Source organism: Lutra lutra, chromosome 15, assembly GCF_902655055.1.
Source record: "Lutra lutra chromosome 15, mLutLut1.2, whole genome shotgun sequence".
Lineage (NCBI taxonomy): Eukaryota > Metazoa > Chordata > Mammalia > Carnivora > Mustelidae > Lutra > Lutra lutra.
In genome coordinates, this window is record NC_062292.1 from 36,852,528 (window position 1) to 36,879,182 (window position 26,655).

The 26,655-nt window shown below is 37.3% G+C and overlaps 1 protein-coding gene across 3 annotated transcripts in view; it reads left to right on the forward strand.

The window, feature by feature from the left end:
* The window catches only part of CFHR5 (complement factor H related 5), a 32,829-nt gene extending 28,559 nt beyond the window's left edge, over positions 1-4,270 (forward strand). For all 3 annotated transcript variants that reach the window (XM_047705119.1, XM_047705118.1, XM_047705117.1), the window contains 2 exons: positions 2,607-2,789; positions 4,045-4,270. In XM_047705119.1, coding sequence (XP_047561075.1) covers positions 2,607-2,789; positions 4,045-4,241 — 380 coding nt within the window. In that variant the 3' untranslated portion in view covers positions 4,242-4,270. The remainder of the gene's footprint in view (positions 1-2,606; positions 2,790-4,044) is intronic.
* The last annotated feature ends 22,385 nt before the right edge of the window (positions 4,271-26,655 follow it).

Genomic DNA, 26,655 nt, shown 5'->3' on the forward strand with positions numbered 1-26,655 from the left:
AATATCTAAAGCTATAGGACTGGATGGGACCACACAGAGAATTCAAATAGCTAAATAAGAGAGAAGGTCAAAGGGACAGCCTTGGCGACTCTCCATTATTAGAGATCTGGGAAATGAGAGGCAGCCAGATAGAGTTGTGGAGGAAAAACTAGGGAAGGCTGATAAAATGATTCTAGGACACAATTACATTGTGTGTGTGTGTGTGTGTGTGTGTGTGTGTGTGTGTGTGTGTGTGTAGGGGGATTCCCCCACATCCAACAAGCAAATCTTGGACACCTGTTGGGTGTCCTACAATTCACCTACGTTCTGACACTGTCTTATCCACCCAGAGATAGCTTCAGATGTGACAGGTCAAAAATGCCCTCTTAGAAGACTACTCCTTGTACCCCCACTTCAGAGGCCAACTCCATGTCTAGGTTGCCGTCTGTGTCTTTGACTGACTGGCTATACATCAGAGGTTCCAACAACCCCTCTCCTTGAGTTTGATTAATTTTCTAAGGCAACTCACAGAACTCAGAGAAATGTTTTACTTACTAGATTATGGGTTTATTATAAAAAGACTTGCCTCAGGAACAGCCAGATGGAAGAGATGTATAAGGCAGGGTATGGGGAAAGAGCAAGAACTTCCATGCTCTCTTTAGCCCACACTTTTTCCCCACATCTCCACAAGATCACCACCCCAGAAACTTTAGAACCATGTCCTTTTGGAGTTTTAAGGAGGCTTCATTACATAGGCAGATTGATTAAAACTTTAGCCATTGGTGATTGATTCAAACCTCCAGTCCCTCCAGAAAGTTCCACCTTCTAATCACATGTCAGTTCTCCTCGCAACCACCCTATCCTCCGGTTACCTTTGAGTTTTCCAAAATTCGTCTCATTGACATAACAAAAGACACATGTACTGCTCTCATCACTTGGGAAATCCCGAGAGTTTTAGGACCTCTGTGCCAGCAATGAGGAGAAAAACCAAATATTTATCATAAATCACATTACCAGAGCTGGTGTCCTAGAAGCAATGCCAAGGACATATTGCAAAATATCATTCAACAGGACAGCGAACATGTCAGAGACTACCTAGAATGAGACAAGTTGACTGATAGTTGAACAAAGAATTTAGCTACCTAAAGTAATTGGTAACTTTGCTTAGTTATTTCAGTAGGGGGGAATATTTATTTGCAGTGTGTTCAGGAGAGGATGTGAGGTGATTAAGTCAGATCAGGGAGGCTAGGAAACAAGTAGTTTTGCTCTCACGGGCATAGGGAAATGAGGCAGTACTAGATGGGGGGTGGGGGGGCAGGTATGGTAAAAGGAAATTTTACCTTACTCAGTTGTGACATTTTCAGCTTGTTTGTATATTGGTGAATGATTTGGCAGGTAAGGAGAAATTGATAATACAGACAAAAGGGGACAATTCATGGAGTAGGGTCTTTGCTGAATTTAAAGGGGAAGGAATCTAATGCTCCCATGAAAGAGTCTGAGAAAAATGCAGAACTAATAACTCAGTGAAACAAGAGGTAGAAGAAATTTGGGATAAGAGTATTTATTTGGCCATTTCTTATCTATATCTTTGGTGATGTATGGGAAGAGAAATCAGTACAATGGAATGTATTCCCACCATTCCTTTTTTCTTTTTTTTTTAAGATTTATGTATTTATTTGAGAGAGAGAGAGAGAGCAGAGGAAGGTGCAGAGAGAGAGGGAGAGAGAATCTCCAGCAGATTCCTCACGGAGCATGGGGCCCAGTGTGGGGCTCAATCTCACAACCCTGAAATCATGACCTGAGCAGAAATCAAGAGTCAGGGGCTTAACCAACAGAACCACCCAATTGCCCCTGTTCCCCAGCCATTCTTTTTAAAAAAGATTTTATTTATTTACTTGAAAGAGAGAGAGAATGAGAGAGAGCAAGAGAGTGGGGTGAGGGGCAGAAGGAGAAGCAGACTCCCTGCTGAGCAGGGAGCCTGATGTGGGACTCGATCCCTGGACTCTGGCATTGTGACCTGGGCTGAAGGCAGAAACCTAACTGACTCAGCCACCCAGGCGCCCTATCCCAGCTACTCTTAAAATGAAGTTCAAACATTTATTGACAGAGAAAGATGCCGTGTTATTATTTGGAATCAGAAAACAGATGGAAAATAGTATGTCAATAATTCATTTCAGTAGAACTATGAGTTTATGATCATGTACTGATAGGCACATTCTATTTGCATAAAATAACAGTAGTCCCAGAGAATATAAGTGGAAAGGGAGTTTTTTATTTTTACCTTTCCTGTTTAAATAAAATTTTTTATGAAGATGGCGGAGAGTAGACCAGATAAGATTTACTTATCTGTTCCTTTTGCTTTAAATAAAAACTATTTTTAATACTTATACTTGCATGTCCTTATAACACATATATACTTAATACTTCAGTGTATTTTACTTTAGGGTAAAAAGAACCACTATAATAGTTTTGGCTATCAGGTTGTATTATCAAAATTATATAATCAGATACTTGAGCTCTCAGACATCATAGAAGACATTGAAGATATAATATAAGGAGATTTATTTGTACTATTTTAAACTACATGTTGGTTTTCTCTCAACACATAAATGTTATTTACTTTCCAGAGTCCACACTATATTGTGGTCCCCCTCCACCTGTTAGCAATGGAGACATCACCTCATTCCCATTACCAGTATATCCTCCAGGATCAACAGTCCAGTACCGTTGTCAGTCTTTCTATGAGCTTCGGGGCTCCATAGATGTAATATGCAGAAATGGACAGTGGTCAGAACCACCAAAATGCCTAGGTGAGTTCTTCATGTTCTCCTGGAATCTGATATTTGTTATTCATAGTAAACTTTTCATGGACTAATTTCATAGGATGACTTCTACTTCAAGTGAATTGAGCTGAGAACCTGCCTGACATTGATCAAGCCATTTGGCAAGTATTTGGAGGAGTTAGGATTCAGACACAGCAATCTGGTCCCAAATTTCATGTATTTAAGCCTGATGTTCTGGTGGCTTCTCATCTCATGTCTACAGAAAAGTAAGGGAGAAAAAAAAGTCAGCCTCTCCTTAATAGTACAAGGACTGGTATGTCATATGTCACCAGCAAAATACTTGGTAATGTATGTTACAATCTCCTGGGCTTGGGCAAATCTAGGGAAGTTCCTTATGGTTGCCACTGCCTCGGATGGCTTCTCCAATCTGACCTTGGACTTATTTCATCAACTCTGAACAAGTCCCGTATCAGAGATGATGGACTATGGAGAACATGCTGCTAGTAGGGACAGGGTGTACTATTTACTCAGGGGGATGCTACCTCTAAGAATGCTGAATTTAAAAAAGGAGGAGTGGACTCTGATCATGGGGGAAAGTAACACTTCTACAGAAATCAGGGTTTCATAAAAGTCACGAACCATCAATAATTAGTTTGTGGAGAAGGGGTGCTAAACAAGTAATATAATAGCTCATTGATAGTTACCTTCAAGAATATGCTAAGTGAATACTTAAAGAGATGATTGGTTTTTATATATATTGTCTTCTTCAGCCAACTTTCTGTACTGTAGATGGAAATAAACTTATTTTTACTATAATATTTAGTAAGATGTTAATATATTCATGTACTCACACTGTGCACATTTTGGAAACAATGTAAAAGAGAATCCTGAGTTGGGAAAGGAGGGTGAATGAATAACATTGACCCTAATAGAACATTTTAATTTAATCCTATTTGGTATGTGGGGTTTAGGTATATAATGCATAGGAATTAAGAGCATAAGGTCTGAAGTCAAACTGCCAGTTTCCATATTCTGGCTCAAAAAACTTGCTCAATCACATGACCTTGGAAAAATTACTCAACCTTTCTGAACCCCCTTTTCCTCTTATGTAGCCCAGGGAAATGATGTGCGGTATTTAGAGAAAATGCATACAAAATACTGAGAACAGTATCTAGCAAACTCAATAAATAGTAGCTTTTAATGTTCATTCATAATTTTATTTAATTCTTGGGAAGGAAAAGTTATATTATTAATAATTTATTTTTATTATTTCTTCTTTCAGATGCCTGTATAATTTCTGAAGTTAACATGAACAAAAATAATATACAGTTAAGATGGCGAGACATCAAAAAACTTTACGTGAAAACAGGGGATTTTGTTGAATTTGACTGTAAATTGCCATATAAAGCGAAGACATCAAAGGAATCTTTTCGGGTAGTCTGTCAGGAAGGGAAATTTGAATACCCCATGTGTGAATGAAACCAGTGTAGTTCCATTGAATATAATTTTAAAAAGTAGTCGTACATGGGGCGCCTGGGTGGCTCAGTGGGTTAAACGTCTGCCTTCCGCTCAGGTCATGATCTCAGGGTCCTGGGATCGAGTCCCACATTGGGCTCTCTGCTCAGCGGGGAGTCTGCTTCTCCCTCTGCCCTTCATCCTGCTTGTGCTCCTTCTCTCTCTGTCTCTCTCAAATAAACAAATAAAATCTTAAAAAAAGGTAATCCTACATGTATAAGTATGCATTCTTTTCTATACTTTATTCTTTCAAGTGTTGTTTATCTCAGTCTTACTTTGAATTTGGATTTTCAGAGGTTCACAAGTTTAGAAGCTGAGAGCAGTGCTTCGGGTATTAGGAGGACTACATTATACCTGGGCAAATCTTAGCACTGGGTCCCCTGTACGTGCAGTACCCACAGAAAGTGAGCATGGGCCTCAACTCAGTTAATTCCCTCTAACCTCTGCCAACTGTCTAAAATTTATAAGATAACTTCAATGCTTTCTGAGCCTACTTCTTCTGAAACAAAGTTGTTAATGTACTATCTATCTTCCTAACATCATAAAAATACAAAAACCTCTTATGCTTGTAGCAAGCATTAGTAAATATTAATAAGTCCTCTAATGGGAGACTAATTATTCATCAAATACTAGATAATCCTTAAAGGCACAAATACATCATCTTCCACAAATGAGTAGAAGACTGAAATATTTACAAATCCTAGTACAGCACTTCCAGTATAGTCAAGAGGTGATAAAACATATACAAAGGTAACTATAGTTATAAGTGAAAATTATGATGTTACAATACTGCACTTATAAGATTACCTAGACATGTGTAAATACTTAGAGATGATAGGGAAGAAATACAAAGTATGGCTGTAACAATTCAATGTAGTTTGAGGTTAGTAGGTTAAGAAATTAAATACTTGCAAATTTTTATATTTCCTATATTTTATAATTTTTCATTTTGAATTATATTACTATTACAGTTAGATGAAAGTCATCAAGAACTGTGATTAGAGACCAAGAAAGTAGAAGATGAGAGTATAAAGACCCTGTAGGTCATGAAGCTGATTTCAGGGAAAAAACTCCATTATTTTTTGATGTACTATAGTTCAGGGAAATACCGAACAGGAACTTTTAAAAATATACTTTGCATGTTCCTGTATTTTAGGTAGCATTTCATAGTTAAAATATTTTTTGGTCAGCAGGTTTCTTTTTTTTCTTAAGTATCTATGAATATGCTGACAATAAATACAGGTAAAAATTAAGGCTTAAAATCTTCACGACTATGGATATAGCAATAGATTCTTCAATATGACATCAAAACATAAGCAAGAAAAAATAGACAAATTGAACTTCATCAAGATTACAAACCTTTATGCTTTAAACAATACCGATAAGAAAATGAAAGCACAACAGATATAATAGAAGAAAAGAGTTGCAAATTATATATCTGATAAGGGACTCATATCTAGAATTAAAGAACTCACCACTCAAAATAGAATGACAACCCAATTTTAAAATGAGCAAAAGATCTAAATAGACATGTCTACAAAAATATATATATGAATGGCCAGCAAGCACATGAAAAGATATTTAACTTTATGAATCATTAAGCAAATGCAAATAAAAATCTCCATGAGATACTACTTCCCACCCACTAGAATGGCTATAATCAGTCAGATAGTAACAAGTGTTGTTAAGAATATGGACAAATTGGAACCCATATAACTGCTGATGAGAATGTAAATAGGTACACTCAATTTGGAACACAATCTAGAAGTTGTTTGAAAGGCTAAACATAGAGTTATCATAGAGTCAGTAATCTATTTCTAGATATATACCAAAAGAAATAAAAACATGTTCACAGAAGCATTGGACATGAGTGTCCATACCAGAATTATTCATAATAATCAAAAGTAGAGGGGCGCCTGGGTGGCTCAGTGGGTTAAGCCTCTGCCTTCAGCTCAGGTCATGATCTCAGGGTCCTGGAATCGAGCCCCGCATCGGGCTCTCTGCTCATCAGGGAGCCTGCTTCCTCCTCTCTCTCTGCCTGCCTCTCTGCCTGCTTGTGATCTCTGTCAAATAAATAAATAAAATCTTTAAAAAAAAAAAAAGTAGAAACAACCCAGATACTTAGCAAAATACACAAACATATATCTTATGTAATATTATTTAGTTATTATTAACATTATTTATGTTTAGTTATTAATTTTATTTAGTTATTATTTACAAACATATCTTATATATTATTTAGTTATTATTAATATTGTTTAGTTATTATTTATGTAATATTATTTAGTTATAAAAAAGGATAAAATACTATTTCATGCCACAACAGGGATGAACCTCAGAAACTTTAGGTTTAGTGAGAAAAGCCAGTCAAAAACAACTATATATTATGTGATTCCATTTATAGGATATATCCAGAATAGACAAATATAGAGGGACAGAAAGTAAATCTGTGGTTGGTTAGTGCTGGAGTAGGGAAGCAGGGGCTGATAGCTAACAGCAGTAAATGTTCTAAAATTAATTGTGGTGGTGATTATACAACCCTGTGATTATACCAAAAAACATTGAACGCACAATCCATTTTAAATGAGTGAATTGTGGGATATGTGGATTATAGCTCAATAAAGTAATTCAAGAAAATAGTGGCCAACTTTTAAAAATCATGACAAATACTGGAAATTAAAAAAATAAAATGAAAAATTAAGACGTATCAGAATTTATAATGAATTTGTACCAACTCAAAGATTGATGGGGTTGAATAAAAAAGTAAAAACTTGCAACTCACCCTGGCTATCTCTTAAAGCAGCTAATAAGAGGAAGGCAGGTAGAAGTTTCATTTCTCCTCCTCGATTCTGAGGGGGAAATCTTGAAAGGGAACTGTTTTCTTTCATTCTCAAACTATTTGTGGCACACATTTCTAAACAAGTTGCTTGAGCAGCAGTGTCATATTTGAGAAGCTTTGCTATCCTTAGCTTTATATTCTCCTCCAAGATGTAAAGAAATTAAAAACAAAAACAAAAACAAAAACAAAACCCAAAAAACGGAGGCGTAGGATTGGAATGGAAATTCCAGAAAGCATTTCTTATAGGTAGTTGTCAGGGGAGCAAATGATGTGATATACAAATAACTAGAAGAACATGAACCAGACCCATTCTCAAGAGAAAGATAATCAAGGGGTGCCTGGGTGATTCTGTTGTTAAGCGTCTGCCTTCAGCTCAGGTCATGATCCTAGGGTCCTGGGATGGAGACCCACACTGGGCTTGCAGGAAGCCTGCTTTTCCCTCTCCCACTCCCCCTGCTTGTGTTTCCTCTCTAGCTGTTTCTCTTTCTGTCAAATAAATAAAGTCTTGAAAAAAAAAAAAAAGAGAGAGAAAGACAATCAACATACTGAGTGCAAGATGATCCAGATATTGGAATGGACAAGTATTTTATACAAGATTTATAGCTATTCTAAAGAACATTATAAAAAATGCTCTCAATGAATAAAAATATGACATTAAGAGAAAAAGAGAAACCATAAAAGAGAAAGAAATTCTAGAACTTATAGTTCAATATTTGAAAAAAAAACTTCACTGGGGAGACTTAAGACAGATGGAATTGACAAAAGACCATGAGCTTAAAAATAAATGGAAATAATGGAAATAAACAATAGAAATAATCCAATTTAAATTAAAAAAAGAAAAGTAATTATAAAATGAATTTGTGGGAATGGCTGCACAATAGAAAAAGGAAATGTGTACATGGAGTCTGAGAATGAAAAAAGAAAGAATATGGAAGAAAAATTACTTGAAGAAACAAGACCATCAATTCCTCAAATTTGATGACTGAGATAACTATATAGGATGTAGAAAATTAATAAAGACCATGTCCGATAAATACAAAGAAAATATAATATATACAAACTACCAATAGCGAAAGATAATGAGACTCTTGAAAACAGCCATTTAAAAAAAGATGCATTGGGGCGCCTGGGTGGCTCAGTGGGTTAAAGCCTCTGCCTTTGGCTCAGGTCATGATCCCAGGGTCCTGGGATCGGCAGCATAGGGCTCTCTGCTCAGCAGGGAGCCTGCTTCCTCCTCTCTCTCTGCCTGCTTCTCTGCCTTCCTGTGATCTCTGTCTGTCAAATAAATAAATAAAATCTTTAAAAAAAATAAAATAAAATAAAAAAAGATGCATTTCATACAATGGAATTGTATTGTCTTATTGGCAGATATGGAAGCTGGAAGAGAATGAAAAACAGTTTTTAAGTACGAAACTAAAACATTTTGAACCCAAAATAATGTCTAGTGAAAATAAAATCCAAGAAAAAAAAAAACAAAATAAGCACATTTTTGGAAATAAGAAAAGTAAAATAATTAACTAGAGCAAGTCCTTGCCAGGAGACCTGCACTATCAGGAAAAAAAAAAAAAAAAAAAAAACCCAAAACCAAAAACATGCGCATGGGGAGTTAGGAGAGCAGAGAAAGAAGTTAGGGAACCCTAAGTTTTTCTTGCTCCTCGAATACAACTGGATAGTTACCAAATCATTCTGAACCCCCGAGGAAGCAATCAAATATCTGAGAAAACAAATACTGCAATTCTACAAGTAGAAAATGACCACTGTCTGGCAGATAGGAGGTGCGGAGACTTGAAGCTAGGTAGAGCCCAGGGTAGGCGAGGGGAGGGAGCCTGCTGGGCGGAGGCGGGTAGTATAAGCAGCAGAGTGAAAATCTAAACTTTTAGAAGTCTGCTACAGTGGGGGACGTGCCCGGCTTAAATGTGCTCAGAAGCAGGGTGGAATGCCAGGTGTGACAGGGTGGTCTGAGGATCCCTGGGGTCGCCGGAAGATCAGGTGGTGCCCGAGTGCGAAGGAGTTCCCAGGCATCAGATCCCGGAAACTGGCTGAGAACAGTGAACTGTAGGCGCCGGCTTTCTGCTCTGTGCTGCCATGAAACTTTGAACCATTGCCTGTTCCTGAGACCGCTTTCCTGGAAGGGTCCCAGCAAAAGGCAGAAAGGCGGGGCAAGACCCTCCCCGGGAGGAACAGCAGGAGTCATTAAAATTTGGAATTTTGAAACTCAGTTGCATGCCTGAGATAAAAACGTTCCGCCAAATTCTGGGTGAACACAGAGTTCTTACGGAAACTGGGGAGACAGAGAGATTCATTGCTCTTCTGTGAAAGCTCAGTGAAGAGTGGAGGGTGCATATTTTCAGCTTCTGGACTAGGGCACTGCCATATTCATACCCATCAGTGCTGAAAGCCTTTAGGGAGCAAAACAGCACCACCTAGTGGAGTCCAGAGCCACTTACACTGAGCCCTGCCTCCCTGTGCCCTGGAGGCTCAAGTCCACTAGGGCAAGTCTACGTGAGAATCCCCCCAACAGACCCCTCCCTAGAAGACAAGATCAAAGAACTCCTTCACACTAAGTTTACTGATCATGGAGGGCTCCAGAGCTTCAGCTCTTGGGGAAAACAGTATATAGCATTCTTTGTATTTTTATTCTTTAGTCTTTTAGTATTATTTTTTCAGTTATTTTCTTATTTTTTCAATTCTTTTTAATTCCGCCTAAATTTTATTTCTACATATATTTTGTGCATTTTTTATTTTTGTTTCCTTTCATTGTATTTTATTTATATGTAACTTATATAATTATATATAATTATAATATATAATGTATTACATATGTTATATAGATAATATACATAATATATACATACATAATACATAACAATATATTTATATATATAATATGTATAATATATAAAATATAATATATGTAACATGTGCATATATATGATTATAGGTAATTATACATAATTATATATAATTATATATAGTACATAGTGCATATATAATACATACATAATCACATACATACATTAATATATAGTATTATGTATATTATATATTTATGTAATATATATATCTTTTTTTCTTTAGGGATCTAGTCTCTTTTTTAACAAGCAGACCAAAACATATCCCAGATCTAGTTTATTGTTGTTATTGTTTTTGTTGGTTTTTTTCTTTTTCTTTCTTCTTTTGAGTGGAAAGAGAAACCAAAAGTAACAAAAACCAGAAAGGAACAGAAACAATCTATAGAAACAGTGACTGTTCAGATAATACAATGGCACTGAATTTATATCTTTCAATAATTACTCTGAACATAAAAAGACTAAATGCTCCAATCAAAATACATATGGTATCAGAATGGATTTAAAAAAAAAGGACCCATCTATATGCTGCTTACAAGAGATATATTTTAGACTCAAAGACATCTCCATGTTGAAAGTAAGGGGGTGGAAAACCATGTATCATGCTAATGGACATCAAAAGAAAGCTGGAGTAGCCATCCTTATATCAGGCAAACTAGATTTAAAACCAAAGACTGTAATAAGAGACAAACAAGGACACTATATCATAATAAAAGGGATCTATCCAACAAGGAGATCTAACAATTGTAAATATTTACACTCCTAACTTGGGAGCAGCCAAATACATAAATCAATTAATAACTAATTAAAAGAAATCCATCAATAATAATACAATAATAGTAGGGGACTTTAACACTTGTTCACAGTAATGGACAGATCATCCAAGCAGAAGATCAACAAAGATAGAAGGCACACTGGACCAAATGGAACATTTAATCAGAACATTTAATCCTAAAGCAGCAGAACACACATTCTTTTCAGGTGCACATAGGACTTTCTCTAGGATAGATCACATACTGGGTCACAAATCAGGACTCAACTGGTACAAAAAGATTGAGATCATACCATACATATTTTTTTTTACCACAATGCTATAAAACTTGAAGTCAAGCACAAGAAAAAATTTGGGAGGACAACAAATACATAGAGGTTAAAGAACATCTTACCAAAGAATGAATGGCTCAACCAGGAAATTAAAGAAGAAATTAAAAAATACATGGAAGCAAATGAAAATGAAAACATGACAGTTCAAAACTGTTGGAATGTAGCAAAGGCAGTCCTAGGAGGGAAGTATATAGCAATACAGGCATACCTCAAGAAGCAAGTAAAGTCTCAAATATACAACCTAAACTTACACCTAAAGGAGTTGGAAAAAGAACAGAAAATAAAGCCTAAATCCAGCAGGAGAAGATAAATAATAAAGATTAGAGCAGAAATCAATAATATAGAAAATTTTTTTTAAAAGTAGAACACATCAATAAAGCTAGGAGCTGGTTCTTTAAAACAATTAACAACATTGACAAACCCCTGCCCAGACTTATCAAAAACAAAAAAGACCCAAATAAATAAAATCATGAATGAAAGAGGAAAAATCACAACCAACACCAAAGAAATACAAACAACTATAAGAGAATATTATGAGCAATTATATGTCAACAAATTAGGCAATCTGGAAGAAAAGCATAAATTCCTAAAGACATATAAACTACCAAAACTGAAGTAAGAAAAAAATAGAAAATCTGATCAGACCCATAACCAGCAAAGAAATTACATCCCTAATCAAAAATCTCCCAACAAATAGGAGTCCAGGGCCAGATGGCTTCCCAGGTGAATTCTACCAAATATTCAAAGAATTAATACCTATTCTTCTGAAACACTTCCAAAAAATAGGAATAGAAGGAAAACTTCCAAACTCATTCAATGAGACTAGCATTAACTTGATCTCCAAACCAGACAAAGACCCTACTAAAAAAGGAGAACCACAGACCAATATCTCTGATGAACATGGATGCAAAAATTCTCACCAAGATACTAGCTAATAGAATCTAACAGTACCTTAAAAGAATTATTCATCATGAACAAGGGGTTTTATTTCTGGGCTGTGGAGGTAGCTCAACATCTACAAATCAATCAACAACAACATACCACATTAGTAAAAGAATAATAACAATATGATCCTCTCAATAGAAGCAGAGATAGCATTTGAAAAAATACAGCATCCTTTCTTGATAAAAACCTTCCACAATGTGGGGATAAAGGGAACATACCTCAACATTATAAAGGTCATATACAAAAGACCTACAGAAAATATAATTCTCAATGGGGATAAACTGAGAGCTTTTTCCCTAAGGTCAGAAACATGACTGGGATATCCATTCTCACTGCTATTGTTCAACATAATACTGGAAGTCCTTGCTTTAGCAATCAGACAACAAAAAGAAATAAAAGGCATCTAAATCAGCAAAGAAGTCAAAACTTTCACTCTTCACAGATGACATGACACTTTATGTAGAAAATCCAAAGGACTCCACCCCAAAATTGCTAGAACTCATATAGGAATTCAGCAAAGTCACGGGATTAAAATCATCATACAGAAGTCTGTCACATTTCTATGCACTAACAATGAAGCAGCAGAACGAGAAATCAAGGAATCTATCTCACTTACAATTGCTTCAAAATCACAAGATACTTAGGAACAAATCTAATCAAAGGGGTAGAAGAACTGTACTCTGAGAACTGTAGAACAGTTATGAAAGAAATTATGGAAGACACAAAGAAATAGAAAAACATTCCATGCTCATGGATAGGAAGAATAGATATTGTTAAAATGTCTATGCTACCCAAAGCAATCTATACATTCAATGCAATCTCTATCAAAATGCCACCAGCATTATTCACAGAGCTGGGACATATCATCCTAAAATATTATGGAACTAGAAAAGACCCCAAAGAGCCAAAGTAATTTTGAAAAAGAAAATCAAACTCGAGGTATCACTATTCCAGATTTCAAGCTCTATTACTAAGCTGTAATCATCAAGACAGTATGGAACTGGTACAAAAACAGACACCTAGATCAATGGAACAGAATAGAGAACCCAGAAATGGACTCTCAACTCTATGGTCAACTAATCCCCGACAAAGCAGGAAAGAACATTCAATGGAAAAAAGACAGTCTCTTCAACAAATGATGTTGGGAAAATTGGACAGCTACATGCAAAAGAATGAAATGGACCATTTCCTTAAACCACACACAAAAGGAGACTCAAAATGGATGCAAGACCTAAATATGAGACAAGAATCCATCAAAATCCTAGAGGAGAACACAGGCAGCAACTTCTTTGACCCTGATTGCAGCAACTTCTTGCTAGAATCATCTCCAGAGTCAAGGAAACAAAAGCAAAAACTCACTATTGGGACTTCATTGGGATAAAAAGCTTTTGCACAACAAAGTTAACAAGAAATAAAACTAAAAGGCAACCTACAGAATAGGAGAAGATATTCACAAACAACATATCAGATAAAGGGTGAGTATCTAAAATGTTAAAGAACTTATCAAATCCAATTCCCAAAAAACAAAAGTCCAGTTAAGAAATGGGCAGAAGACATGAACAGATATCTCTCTAAAGAAGACATACAAATGGTCAACAAACACATGAAAAAATGTTCAACATCACTTGGCATCAGGGAAATACAAATCAAAACCAAAATGAGATACCATTGCACACCTGTCAAAATAGCTAAAATTAACATCTCAGGAAAACAACGGATGTTGGTGAGGATGCGGAGAAAGGGAAACACTCTTAGGCTATTGGTGGGAATACAACGGGTCCAGCCACTCTAGGAAACATATGGAGGTTCCTCAAAAAGTTAAAGAATAGAACGGCCCTCTGACCCAGCAATTGTACTACTAGGTATTTATCCAAGGGATGCAAACATAGTGAATCAAAGGGGCACATGCACCCCAATGTTTACAACAGCAACATCTGCGATAGCCAAAATATGGAAAGAGCCCAGATGTCCATCGACAGATGAATGGATAAAGAAGTTGTTATATATACACATATATATAGATACAGATACAGATATAGATATAGATATAGATATCAGCCATCAAAAGAAGGAAATCTTGCCAATTACAACAAGGATCAATGAGAGGGTATTATGCTAAGTGAAATCTGTGACAAAAATACCATACGATTTCACTCATATGTGGAATTTAAGAAACAAAACAGATGAACACAGGGGAAGGGAAGAAAAAATAAAATAAGATAAAAATAAAGAGGGAGGCAAACCATAAAGGATGCTAAACTCTTGGAAACAAACTGAGGGGTGCTGGTGGAGGTGAGATGGGGTAGTTTGGTGATGGGCACGGATGAGGGAATTGATGTGTTGAGCACCGGGTGTCATATGCAACTAATGAATCAGTAAATTCTGCCTCTGAAACTAATAATATATTAAATGTTAACTAAATTCTTAATTTTAAAGAGAAATTTTTTAAAAAAGAAATATGTATGAATCTAACATGAATTTTTAGCTATAATCTCTTCCTTCTCAGGGTTTTTCCTGGTAACTATCCTTCAGTCACCTAGTTTGAGAAGGAAAATGTAAGCCACTCTTGCAAACCAGTAGCTCTTCTCGGGTGTCCCAAAACCTGTCGGTCCTATTATTTACTGTTGGTTCTTCTCACTTGAAATACATTTAAGAAGATGAAAATCATATCAGGCAACTTTTCTGACCACAACAGTATCATACTCAATAAAATATTATTAGTAAGCCACATTGGACAATGCATTAAAAAGATCATTCACCACAAACAGGTGAGATTTATTCTGGAGATGCAAGGATTTAAGGTTAAATATTGGCAAATCAGTGTGATCTACCATATCAATAAAACTAGAAATTAATCACAAGAAAGGAACTTGGAAAAAACACAAACATGTGGAGTCTAAATAAGATGCTACTAAACAGCCAATAAATCAATGAAGAAATCAAAGAGGAAATGAAAAAAATACATGGAGACCAATGAAAATGAAAACACAACAGTCCAAAATCTTTAGGATGCAGCAGAAGCAGTTCTAAAAGGGAAATCCTTAGCACTACAGGCCTGTCTCAAGAAACAAGAAAAATTGGGGCACCTGGGTGGCTCAGTGGGTTAAAGCCTCTGCCTTCAGCTCAGGTCATGATCCGAGGGTCCTGGGATCGAGCCCCGCATCGGGCTCTCTGCTCAGTGGGGAGCCTGCTTCCTCCTCTCTCTCTGCCTGCCTCTCTGCCTACTTGTGGTCTCTGTCTGTCAAATAAATAAATATGATCTTAAAAAAAATAATTGTTAAAAAAAAAAGAAACAAGAAAAATCTACTAAACCATCTAAACTTACACCTAAAGGAACTAGAAATAGAACAACAAAGCCCAAGTTTAGCAGATGGAAGGAAATAATAAAGATCAAAGTAGAAACAAATGAAATAAAAACTAAAATCAAACAAACAAAATAAAAATAATAGGAAAGATCATTGAAACTGGGTATTGGTTCTTTGGAAAGATAAGCAAAATCAATCAATGTTTAGCCACACATAGCAAGAACAAAAGAAAGGACAAAAGTGAATAAAATCAGAAACAAAAGAAGAAAAGAAAGACAAAAGAAATAGAAATGATTTTAAGATATGACTATGGAGAATTATATGCCAGCAAATTGGATAAAGAAATAGATAAATTCTTAGAAACATACAATCTTCCAAAAGCGAATCAGGAAGAAATGAAGAATCTGAGCAGACCGATTATTAGTAACAACAACAAAAAAAATCAGTAATCAAAAAAACAAAAACAAAACAACACCTCCCAACAGACAAAAGCTCAGGACCAGATAGATTTATAGATGAATTCTACCAAAGAAAAAGAAGAGTTAATAGGTAAAATACCTGTTTTCCTCAAAGTAGTCCAAAAAATGAAAGAGGAAGAGAAACTTGTATGAGGCCATCAACACCCAGATACCAAAACCAAAGACACTACAAAAGGAGAAAATTACAGGCCAATATCCCATATTATCCAGTAATTCCAATAGTGGATTTTTGCCCAAACAAACAAACACACACTAATTTGGAAAGATACATACATCGTTTATGTTTATTGCAGCATTATTTTCAGTATCCAACATATGGAAACAACCCGCATGTCCATTGATAGATGAACAGCTAAAGAAGATACAGTGTATATATCTCTCTTGTGTACTTCTGGGGCCTAGAGGGAATTGTGTTAAGTGAAACTAGTCAGAAAAAGACAAATGCCCTATGATTTCACTTATATGAGGAGTCTAAAAAAACCAAAGAAACAAAAAGCAGAAACAAATTCTCAAATACAGGAAGCAAACTGGTGGTTGCCAGAGGGGAAGATGGTGGGCGGGGGCTGGGCAAAATGGGATATGGGGAATGGGAGGTATAGGCTACCAGTCATGGAATGCATAAATCATGGGGATAAAAGACACAGTATAGGTAATGTAATCAATGGTAATGTAAGAGCATTGTGTGGTGACTGATGGTGGATAGGCTTGTGGTGAACACAACGTAATTTATAAATTTCTTGAATCACTGTGTCGTACACCTGGAACTAATATAACAGTGTGTGTCAACAATACTTCAACTACAAAAAATTTAAGGCTGAAATGCACTTATGTTCCCTGAATTTTCCATATTAGAATAATCGGAATAATGGAGCAAGAAGCCAATTTGCAGTGAGTTGAGGAGCTATTACTCCATATCATTTCTTGTTATTTGTATTTGTGCTGTACGGTATCTTTATTCATTTTTCTATTTTTCTATCCTTTTTTAGGTCAATTTTTATTTTCTTACTGTCCGTCTGTTTCTCATTTTATTAAGGTTTCTGTTTATTTGGCTTCATTTCTTCCTTTTTTTAAAAAAGATTTTATTTATTTATCCATGAAAGAGAGGCAGAGGAAGAGAGAGAAGCAAGCAGCCTCCCCACGGAGCAGGGAGGTCTATGCGGGACTCAATTCCCAGGACCCCGGGAACACAACCTGAGCAGAAGACAGACACTCAACTGGCTGAGCCACCCAGGTGTCCAATTTCTTCGTTTTGTTTTGTTTTGTTTTTTTTCCTGTTTTACTTATATGCTTTCTCCAACTATTAAATTTGGTTATTCAATACATTTTTTTCAAGATTTTATTTATTTATTTGACAGATCACAAGTAGGCAGAGAGGCAAGCAGAGAGAGAGGAGGAAGCAGGATTACCTGCTGAGCAGAGAGCCTAATGTGGGGCTCGATCCCGGGACCCTGGGATCATGACCTGAGCCGAAGGCAGAGGCTTTAACCCACTGAGCCACCCAGGCGCCCCTGCTCAATACATTCTTAAGAACATTAACGGATATAGTTTTTAAGCTAATATTTTCTCTGAGCACTATTTTATCTATAGTTCATAAAGTCCATAAAGAAATCCTGCAATTTTAGTTCATATTTCCATTTCAACCAACTTGTCTAATAAAAAGTTTGTACATTTCTAGAATGGCTTTTTTTTTTGTTTTGCTTAAGTTGTAAATGTTTCGCATATAACCAGAGAATTTTTACTTATATTAATCTATTTGGAATTTAATGGGATTTTTAAATGGCTGAATATATACAGACAGTTTTCATGACTGCTTCATGCCCACTGTTATTTGGGTACAAAATTAACATAAATTTGTAAGATATATGTTATTGACTACTTGTTGGAATGTCCTATATCCTTTATCTGTATTTTTTTCACATGAAGTATTTTAGACTGAAAAAGTTACTCCCCTTATTACCTGTCTGATAGTTCCTGCTTTATACAATTTACTCCCACAAGCTTCAGGCAATGTCTCTTTGTCCCAATGAGAAAAATAAAATTACCTTACAACTTTTTCCTTTCTTCTTCCCTCACTCTCCTCCATCATCTAATTTTATTGAATGTTCAGATCTTTCTTGGCATTTGTATTTGTTGTTTTACATATATTTAGAATTCGATATCATTTCAGCTTTAAATTATTTGATATCTACTTATAACCTATGAAGGAAGGAATGAAGGGAGGAAGGAATTAAGAACAGAAGAAAGGTAGAAAGGAAAATAAGGAAATAAGGAAAATGAGGAAAATAAAATAACTGAAAAGTCCATCAATCAGAGAATGATTAATTATATTCTGTTAACTCCAGCTTTTGACTATTGACATCTTTTTTTTAATTAATTTTATTTTTAATTTTTTTAATTTTTTTTCAGCATAACAGTATTCATTATTTTTGCATCACACCCAGTGCTCCATGCAATCCGTGCCCTCTACAATACCCACCACCTGGTGCCCCCAACCTCCCACCCCCACCCCTTCAAAATTCTCAGATCGTTTTCAGAGTCCATAGTCTCTCATGGTTCACCTCCCCTTCCAATTTCCCTCAACTCCCTTCTCCTCTCCATCTCCCCTTGTCCTCCATGCTATTTGTTATGCTCCACAAATAAGTGAAACCATATGATAATTGACTCTCTCTGCTTGACTTATTTCACTCAGCATAATCTCTTCCAGTCCCATCCATGTTGCTACAAAACTTGGTTATTCATCCTTTCTTTTTTTTTTTTTTTTTTTTTTTTTTACAGCTTTATAAACATATATTTTTATCCCCAGGGGTACAGGTCTGCAAATCGCCAGGTTTACACACTTCACAACACTCACCATAGCACATACCCTCCCCAATATTCATAACCCCACCCCCTCTCCCAACCCCCTCCCCCCATCAACCCTCAGTTTGTTTTGTGAGATTAAGAGTCACTTATGGTTTGTCTCTCTCCCAATCCCATCTTGTTTCATTTACTCTTCTCCTACCCCCTCAAGCCCCCATGTTGCATCTCCTCTCCCTCATATCAGGGAGATCATATGATAGTTGTCTTTCTCCGATTGACTTATTTCGCTAAGCATGATACCCTCTAGTTCCATCCACGTCGTCGCAAACGGCAAGATTTCATTTCTTTTGATGGCTGCATAGTATTCCATTGTGTATATATACCACATCTTCTTTATCCATTCGTCTGTAGATGGACATCGAGGTTCTTTCCATAGTTTGGCTATTGTAGACATTGCTGCTATAAACATTGGGGTGCACGTGCCCCTTCGGATCACTACGTTTGTATCTTTAGGGTAAATACCCAGCAGTGCAATTGCAGGGTCATAGGGTAGTTCTATTTTCAACATTTTGAGGAACCTCCATGCTGTTTTCCAGAGTGGTTGCACCAGCTTGCATTCCCACCAACAGTGTAGGAGGGTTCCCCTTTCTCCACATCCTCGCCAGCATCTGTCATTTCCTGACTTGTTAATTTTAGCCATTCTGACTGGTGTGAGGTGATATCTCATGGTGGTTTTGATTTGTATTTCCCTGATGCCGAGTGATATGGAGCACTTTTTCATGTGTCTGTTGGCCATCTGGATGTCTTCTTTGCAGAAATGTCTGTTCATGTCCTCTGCCCATTTCTTGATTGGATTATTTGTTCTTTGGGTGTTGAGTTTGCTAAGTTCTTTATAGATTTTGGAAACTAGCCCTTTATCTGATATGTCATTTGCAAATATCTTCTCCCATTCTGTCAGTTGTCTTTTGGTTTTGTTAACTGTTTCCTTTGCTGTGCAAAAGCTTTTGATCTTGATAAAATCCCAAAAGTTCATTTTTGCCCTTGCTTCCCTTGCCTTTGGTGAAGTTCCTAGGAAGATGTTGCTGCGGCTGACGTCGAAGAGGTTGCTGCCTGTGTTCTCCTCGAGGATTTTGATGGATTCCTTTCTCACATTGAGATCCTTCATCCATTTTGAGTCTATTTTCGTGTATGGTGTAAGGAAATGATCCAATTTCATTTTTCTGCATGTGGCTGTCCAATTTTCCCAACACCATTTATTGAAGAGGCTGTCTTTTTTCCATTGGATATTCTTCCCTGCTTTGTCGAAGATGAGTTGACCATAGAGTTGAAGGTCCATTTCTGGGCTCTCTATTCTGTTCCATTGATCTATGTGTCTGTTTTTGTGCCAGTACCATGCTGTCTTGATGATGACAGCTTTGTAATAGAGCTTGAAGTCCGGAATTGTGATGCCACCAACTTTGGCTTTCTTTTTCAATATTCCTTTGGCTCTTCGAGGTCTTTTCTGGTTCCATATAAATTTTAGGATTATTTGTTCCATTTCTTTGAAAAAAATGGATGGTACTTTGATAGGAATTGCATTAAATGTGTAGATTGCTTTAGGTAGCATAGACATTTTCACAATATTTATTCTTCCAATCCAGGAGCATGGAACATTTTTCCATTTCTTTGTGTCTTCCTCAATTTCTCTCATGAGTACTTTATAGTTTTCTGAGTATAGATTCTTAGTCTCTTTGGTTAGGTTTATTCCTAGGTATCTTATAGTTTTGGGTGCAATTGTAAATGGGATGGACTCCTTAATTTCTCTTTCTTCTGTCTTGTTGTTGGTGTAGAGAAATGCAACTGATTTCTGTGCATTGATTTTATATCCTGACACTTTACTGAATTCCTGGACAAGTTCTAGCAGTTTTGGAGTGGAGTCTTTTGGGTTTTCCACATAGAGTATCATATCATCTGCAAAGAGTGATAGTTTGACTTCTTCTTTGCCGATTTGGATGCCTTTAATTTCCTTTTGTTGTCTGATTGCTGAGGCTAGGACTTCTAGTACTATGTTGAATAGCCGTGGTGATAACGGACATCCCTGCCGTGTTCCTGACCTTAGCGGAAAAGCTTTCAGTTTTTCTCCATTGAGAATGATATTTGCGGTGGGTTTTTCATAGATGGCTTTGATAATATTGAGGTATGTACCGTCTATCCCTACACTTCGAAGAGTTTTGATCAGGAAGGGATGCTGTACTTTGTCAAATGCTTTTTCAGCATCTATGGAGAGTATCATATGGTTCTTGTTCTTTCTTTTATTAATGTGTTGTATCACATTGATTGATTTGCGGATGTTGAACCAACCTTGCAGCCCTGGAATAAATCCCACTTGATCGTGGTGAATAATCCTTTTAATGTACTGTTGAATCCTATTGGCTATTATTTTGGCGAGAATTTTTGCATCTGTGTTCATCAAGGATATTGGTCTGTAGTTCTCTTTTTTGTTGGGATCCTTGTCTGGTTTTGGGATCAAGGTGATGCTGGCCTCATAAAATGAGTTTGGAAGTTTTCCTTCCATTTCTATTTTTTGGAACAGTTTCAGGAGAATAGGAATTAGTTCTTCTTTAAATGTTTGGTAGAATTCCCCTGGGAAGCCATCTGGCCCTGGGCTTTTGTTTGTTTGGAGATTTTTGATGACTGTTTCAATCTCCTTACTGGTTATGGGTCTGTTCAGGCTTTCTATTTCCTTCTGGTTCAGTTGTGGTAGTTTATATGTCTCTAGGAATGCATCCATTTCTTCCAGATGGTCAAATTTGTTGGCGTAGAGTTGCTCATAGTATGTTCTTATAATTGTCTGTATTTCTTTGGTGTTCGTTGTGATCTCTCCTCTTTCATTCATGATTTTATTTATTTGGGTCCTTTCTCTTTTCTTTTTGATAAGTCTGGCCAGGGGTTTATCAATCTTATTAATTCTTTCAAAGAACCAGCTCCTAGTTTCGTTGATTTGTTCTATTGTTTTTTTGGTTTCTATTTCATTGATTTCTGCTCTGATCTTTATGATTTCTTTTCTCCTGCTGGGTTTAGGGTTTCTTTCTTGTTCTTTCTCCAGCTCCTTTAGGTGTAGGGTTAGGTTGTGTACCTGAGACCTTTCTTGTTTCTTGAGAAAGGCTTGTACCGCTATATATTTTCCTCTCAGGACTGCCTTTGTTGTGTCCCACAGATTCTGAACCATTGTGTTTTCATTATCATTTGTTTCCATAAATTTTTTCAATTCTTCTTTAATTTCCTGGTTGACCCATTCATTCTTTAGAAGGATGCTGTTTAGTCTCCATGTATTTGGGTTCTTTCCAAATTTCCTCTTGTGATTGAGTTCTAGCTTCAGAGCATTGTGGTCTGAAAATATGCAGGGAATGATCCCAATCTTTTGATACCGGTTGAGACTTGATTTAGGACCAAGAATGTGATCTATTCTGGAGAACGTTCCATGTGCACTAGAGAAGAATGTGTATTCTGTTGCTTTGGGATGAAATGTTCTGAATATATCTGTGATGTCCATCTGGTCCAGTGTGTCATTTAAGGCCTTGATTTCCGTGTTGATCTTTTGCTTGGATGATCTGTCCATTTCAGTGAGGGGAGTGTTAAAATCCCCTACTATTATTGTATTCTTGTCGATGTGTTTCTTTGATTTTGTTATTAATTGGTTTATATAGTTGGCTGCTCCCACGTTAGGGGCATAGATATTTAAAATTGTTAGATCTTCTTGTTGGACAGTTCCTTTGAGTATGATATAGTGTCCTTCCTCATCTCTTATTATAGTCTTTGGCTTAAAATCTAATTGATCTGATATAAGGATTGCCACTCCTGCTTTCTTCTGATGTCCATTAGCATGGTAAATTCTTTTCCACCCCCTCACTTTAAACCTGGAGGTGTCTTCGGGTTTAAGATGAGTTTCTTGTAGGCAACATATAGATGGGTTTTGTTTTTTTATCCATTCTGATACCCTGTGTCTTTTGATTGGGGCATTTAGCCCATTCACATTCAGGGTAAGTATTGAGAGATATGAATTTAGTGCCATCGTATTGCCTGTAAGGTGACTGTTATTGTATATTGTCTCTGTTTCTTTCTGATCTACTACTTTTAGGGTCTCTCTTTGCTTAGAGGACCCCTTTCAATATTTCCTGTAGAGCTGGTTTGGTATTTGCAAATTCTTTCAGTTTTTGTTTGTCCTGGAAGCTTTTAATCTCTCCTTCTATTTTCAATGATAGCCTAGCTGGATATAGTATTCTTGGCTGCATGTTTTTCTCATTTAGTACTCTGAATATATCATGCCAGCTCTTTCTGGCCTGCCAGGTCTCTGTGGATAAGTCTGCTGCCAATCTAATATTTTTACCATTGTACGTTATAGACTTCTTTTCCCGGGCTGCTTTCAGGATCTTTTCTTTGTCACTAAGACTTGTAAATTTTACTATTAGGTGACGGGGTGTGGACCTATTCGTATTGATCTTGAGGGGGGTTCTCTGAACCTCCTGGATTTTGATGCTTGTTCCCTTTGCCATATTGGGGAAATTCTCTCCAATAATGCTCTCCAATATACCTTCTGCTCCCCTCTCTGTTTCCTCTTCTTCTGGAATCCCAATTATTCTAATGTTGTTTCATCTTATGGTGTCACTTATCTCTCGAATTCTCCCCTCGTGGTCCAGTAGCTGTTTGTCCCTCTTTTGCTCAGCTTCTTTATTCTCTGTCATTTGGTCTTCTATATTGCTAATTCTTTCTTCTGCCTCATTTATCCTAGCAGTGAGAGCCTCCATTTTTGATTGCACCTCATTAATAGCTTTTTTTATTTCAACTTGGTTCGATTTTAGTTCTTTTATTTCTCCATAAAGGGCTTTTATATCTCCTGAGAGGGTTGCTTTAATATCTTCCATGCCTTTTTCAAGCCTGGCTAGAACTTTGAGAATCGTCATTCTGAACTCTATATCTGACATATTACCAATGTCTGTATTGATTAGGTCCCTAGCCTTTGGTACTGCCTCTTGTTCTTTTTTTTGTTGTGAATTTTTCCGCCTTGTCATTTTGTCCAGATAAGAGTTTATGAAGGAGCAAGTAAAATACTAAAAGGGTGGCAACAACCCCAGGAAAATATGCTTTAACCAAATCAAAAGAGATCCCGAATTGTGAGGGGGGAGAAAGGGGATAAAAAGGGGTTCAGAAAGAAAGAAAAAAAAAAAGAAAAAAAAAGAAACTATTAAAAAAAAAGCCGATTAAAAAAATATAAAAAGAGGAAAATATATATATATTAGATAAACTATTTAAAAAACGTTAAAAAAAGAAAACGGTAAAAGTTAAAAAATATTTAGCAGAAGAAGAGAAAAAGAAAAAAAAATTGAAAAAGAAAAAAAAATTAAATTAACTGCAAGGCTAAAAAATCATGGGAGAAAGCCATGAATTCCGTGCTTTGCTTTCTTCTCCTCTGGAATTCCGCCGCTCTCCTTGGTAGGTGAACTTGGTCCTGGCTGGGTTTCCCGTTGATCTTCTGGGGGAGGGGCCTGTTGTAGTGATTCTCAAGGGTCTTTGCCCCAGGCGGAGTTGCACCACCCTTACCCGGGGCCGCGCTGAGTAATCCGCTCGGGTTTGCTTTCGGGAGCTTTTATTCCCTGAGCGCTTTCCGTAGAGCTCCGGAGGACAGGAATAAAGATGGCGGCCTCCCGGTCTCTGGCCCGGAGGAGCCAAGAGCCCGGGGCCCCACTCCTCAGTGTGCCCTCAGAGAACAGCGCCCAATGACTACCGTCACCCTGGCCTCCAGCCACGCTCCGAGGTGACCGTGCCTGCGACCAGTTCAAGGCAACCCCGAGCTGAGAGTCACTCCTCGGCTCTGTCTCTGTAGCTGGCTTCCCCGTTCTAATACCGGTAAGCTCTGCGACACTCAGACACCCCCGATCCTTCTGCGACCCTGCTGGACCTGAGGCCGCGCTGACCCCGCCTGGGATTCACCCCAGTTAAGCCTCTGGAGCGATGTCCCTCAGCGGAACAGACTTTTAAAATTCCTGATTTTGCTCCGTTGCTCCGCAGCTCCCCGGGAGCCGGCCCCTCCCCCCGCGGTCTATCTTCCCGTCGCTTTGGATTCACTTCTCCGCCAGTCCTACCTTGCAGAAAGTGGTTGATTTTCTGTTCCTGGAATTGCTGTTCTTCTTCTCTTCAATCTCCCATTGGATTTGTAGGTGTTTGCAATCTTTAGATAAGCTATTTAGCTGACCTCCCGCTACCCAAAGTAGTCTCAGCCTGCTACTTCTCCACCATCTTGACTCTCTTCTCTGTCCCACAGAACTCCTGGAGGCCTGCACTTTCCACAGATATTAAAATCCAAAAGATGGAGCCACACCAGATGGAGATGGGAGCTCTCGTGACCCAGAAGCTTCCCTCTGGGTCTCACTGGCCTGAATGGTTTGTTTGGTTTTTCACAGTTCGGCGGTGGTACCTCTTAAGGGATAAGAACGTCCCTCGTGAAATTCCGCGAAACGCGGCTGGTTCGGTGGAAACAGTGCGCAAGAGAACTGCAACTCCCATCAGACATTAATTTTATTTTTTATAAACATATATTTTTATCCCCAGGGGTACAGGTCTGTGAATCACCAGGTTTACACACTTCACAGCACTCACCATAGCACATACCCTCCCCAGTGTCCATAATCCCACCTCCCTCCCAACCCCCCTCCCCCCATCAACCCTCAGTTTGTTTTGTGAGATTAACAGTCAAAGCAGGAAAGAATGTCCAATGGAACAAAGACAGCCTCTTCAATAAATGGTGTTGGGAAAATTGGACAGCCACATGCAGAAAAATGAAATTGGATCATTTCCTTACACCACACACGAAAATAGACTCAAAATGGATGAAGGATCTCAATGTGAGAAAGGAATCCATCAAAATCCTCGAGGAGAACACAGGCAACAACCTCTTCGACCTCAGCCGCAGCAACATCTTCCTAGGAACATCGCCAAAAGCAAGGGAAGCAAGGGCAAAAATGAACTTTTGGGATTTTATCAAGATCAAAAGCTTTTGCACAGCAAAGGAAACAGTGAACAAAACCAAAAGACAACTGACAGAATGGGAGAAGATACTTGCAAATGACATATCAGATAAAGGGCTAGTGTCCAAAATCTATAAAGAACTTAGCAAACTCAACACCCAAAGAACAAATAATCCAATCAAGAAATGGGCAGAGGACATGAACAGACATTTCTGCAAAGAAGACATCCAGATGGCCAACAGACACATGAAAAAGTGCTCCACATCACTCGGCATCAGGGAAATACAAATCAAAACCACAATGAGATACCACCTCACACCAGTCAGAATGACTATTGACATCTTATAATGAGATCAATCCGTGTGTACTGATATGGGGATAGGTCTATCACATACCAAGTGAAAATGAAAGTCTTAGAACAATGTATACAATGTATGATATGCAATATATATGCCACCTAATATATACAAAACGAAAAATAGGCACAAATATATAAAATGCATTTTTAACTGTGTATAGTAGCATCTGGAAGCCACAGAGCAAATTCAGAATCTCTGGACTGAGGAATTAAATCTGGAGTTTTGAGGGGAATAAAGAGAATTTTCATTCTTTATCTTGTTTACATTTGTATTGTTTGAACTGTTTTACAATGTCTAAGAGTTGCTCTTGTACGTGACAAAAATAATACATTACTTCAAAATTGTAATTTAAAAAATATCTGGTCATAGAAAAATTTACTTGATGCTAAATACATTTTATACAAAGTGAATTTTTTAATCTTTGCAAAATTTAATTTGGACCATACTTTCGTTGTCTTGCTGAGAACATCTGTATGTTTTGGGTTCCACAAGCCGCAAAGGGGCAGTGGGTTTCTGGCAGGTTCCCTTCTGAGGGCCTTGTAATGTGCACTGGAGTATATAAAATACAACGCAATGCTCATTTAAAGACTAAAATAGTTCCTGAGGAAATGAAGTGTATAAAAACAAATTAAAATCCTTGTCAGTTGAAACCTTGCCTATTGTGGGATGATTAGTCTTAAATTACATTTGAGAAAAAG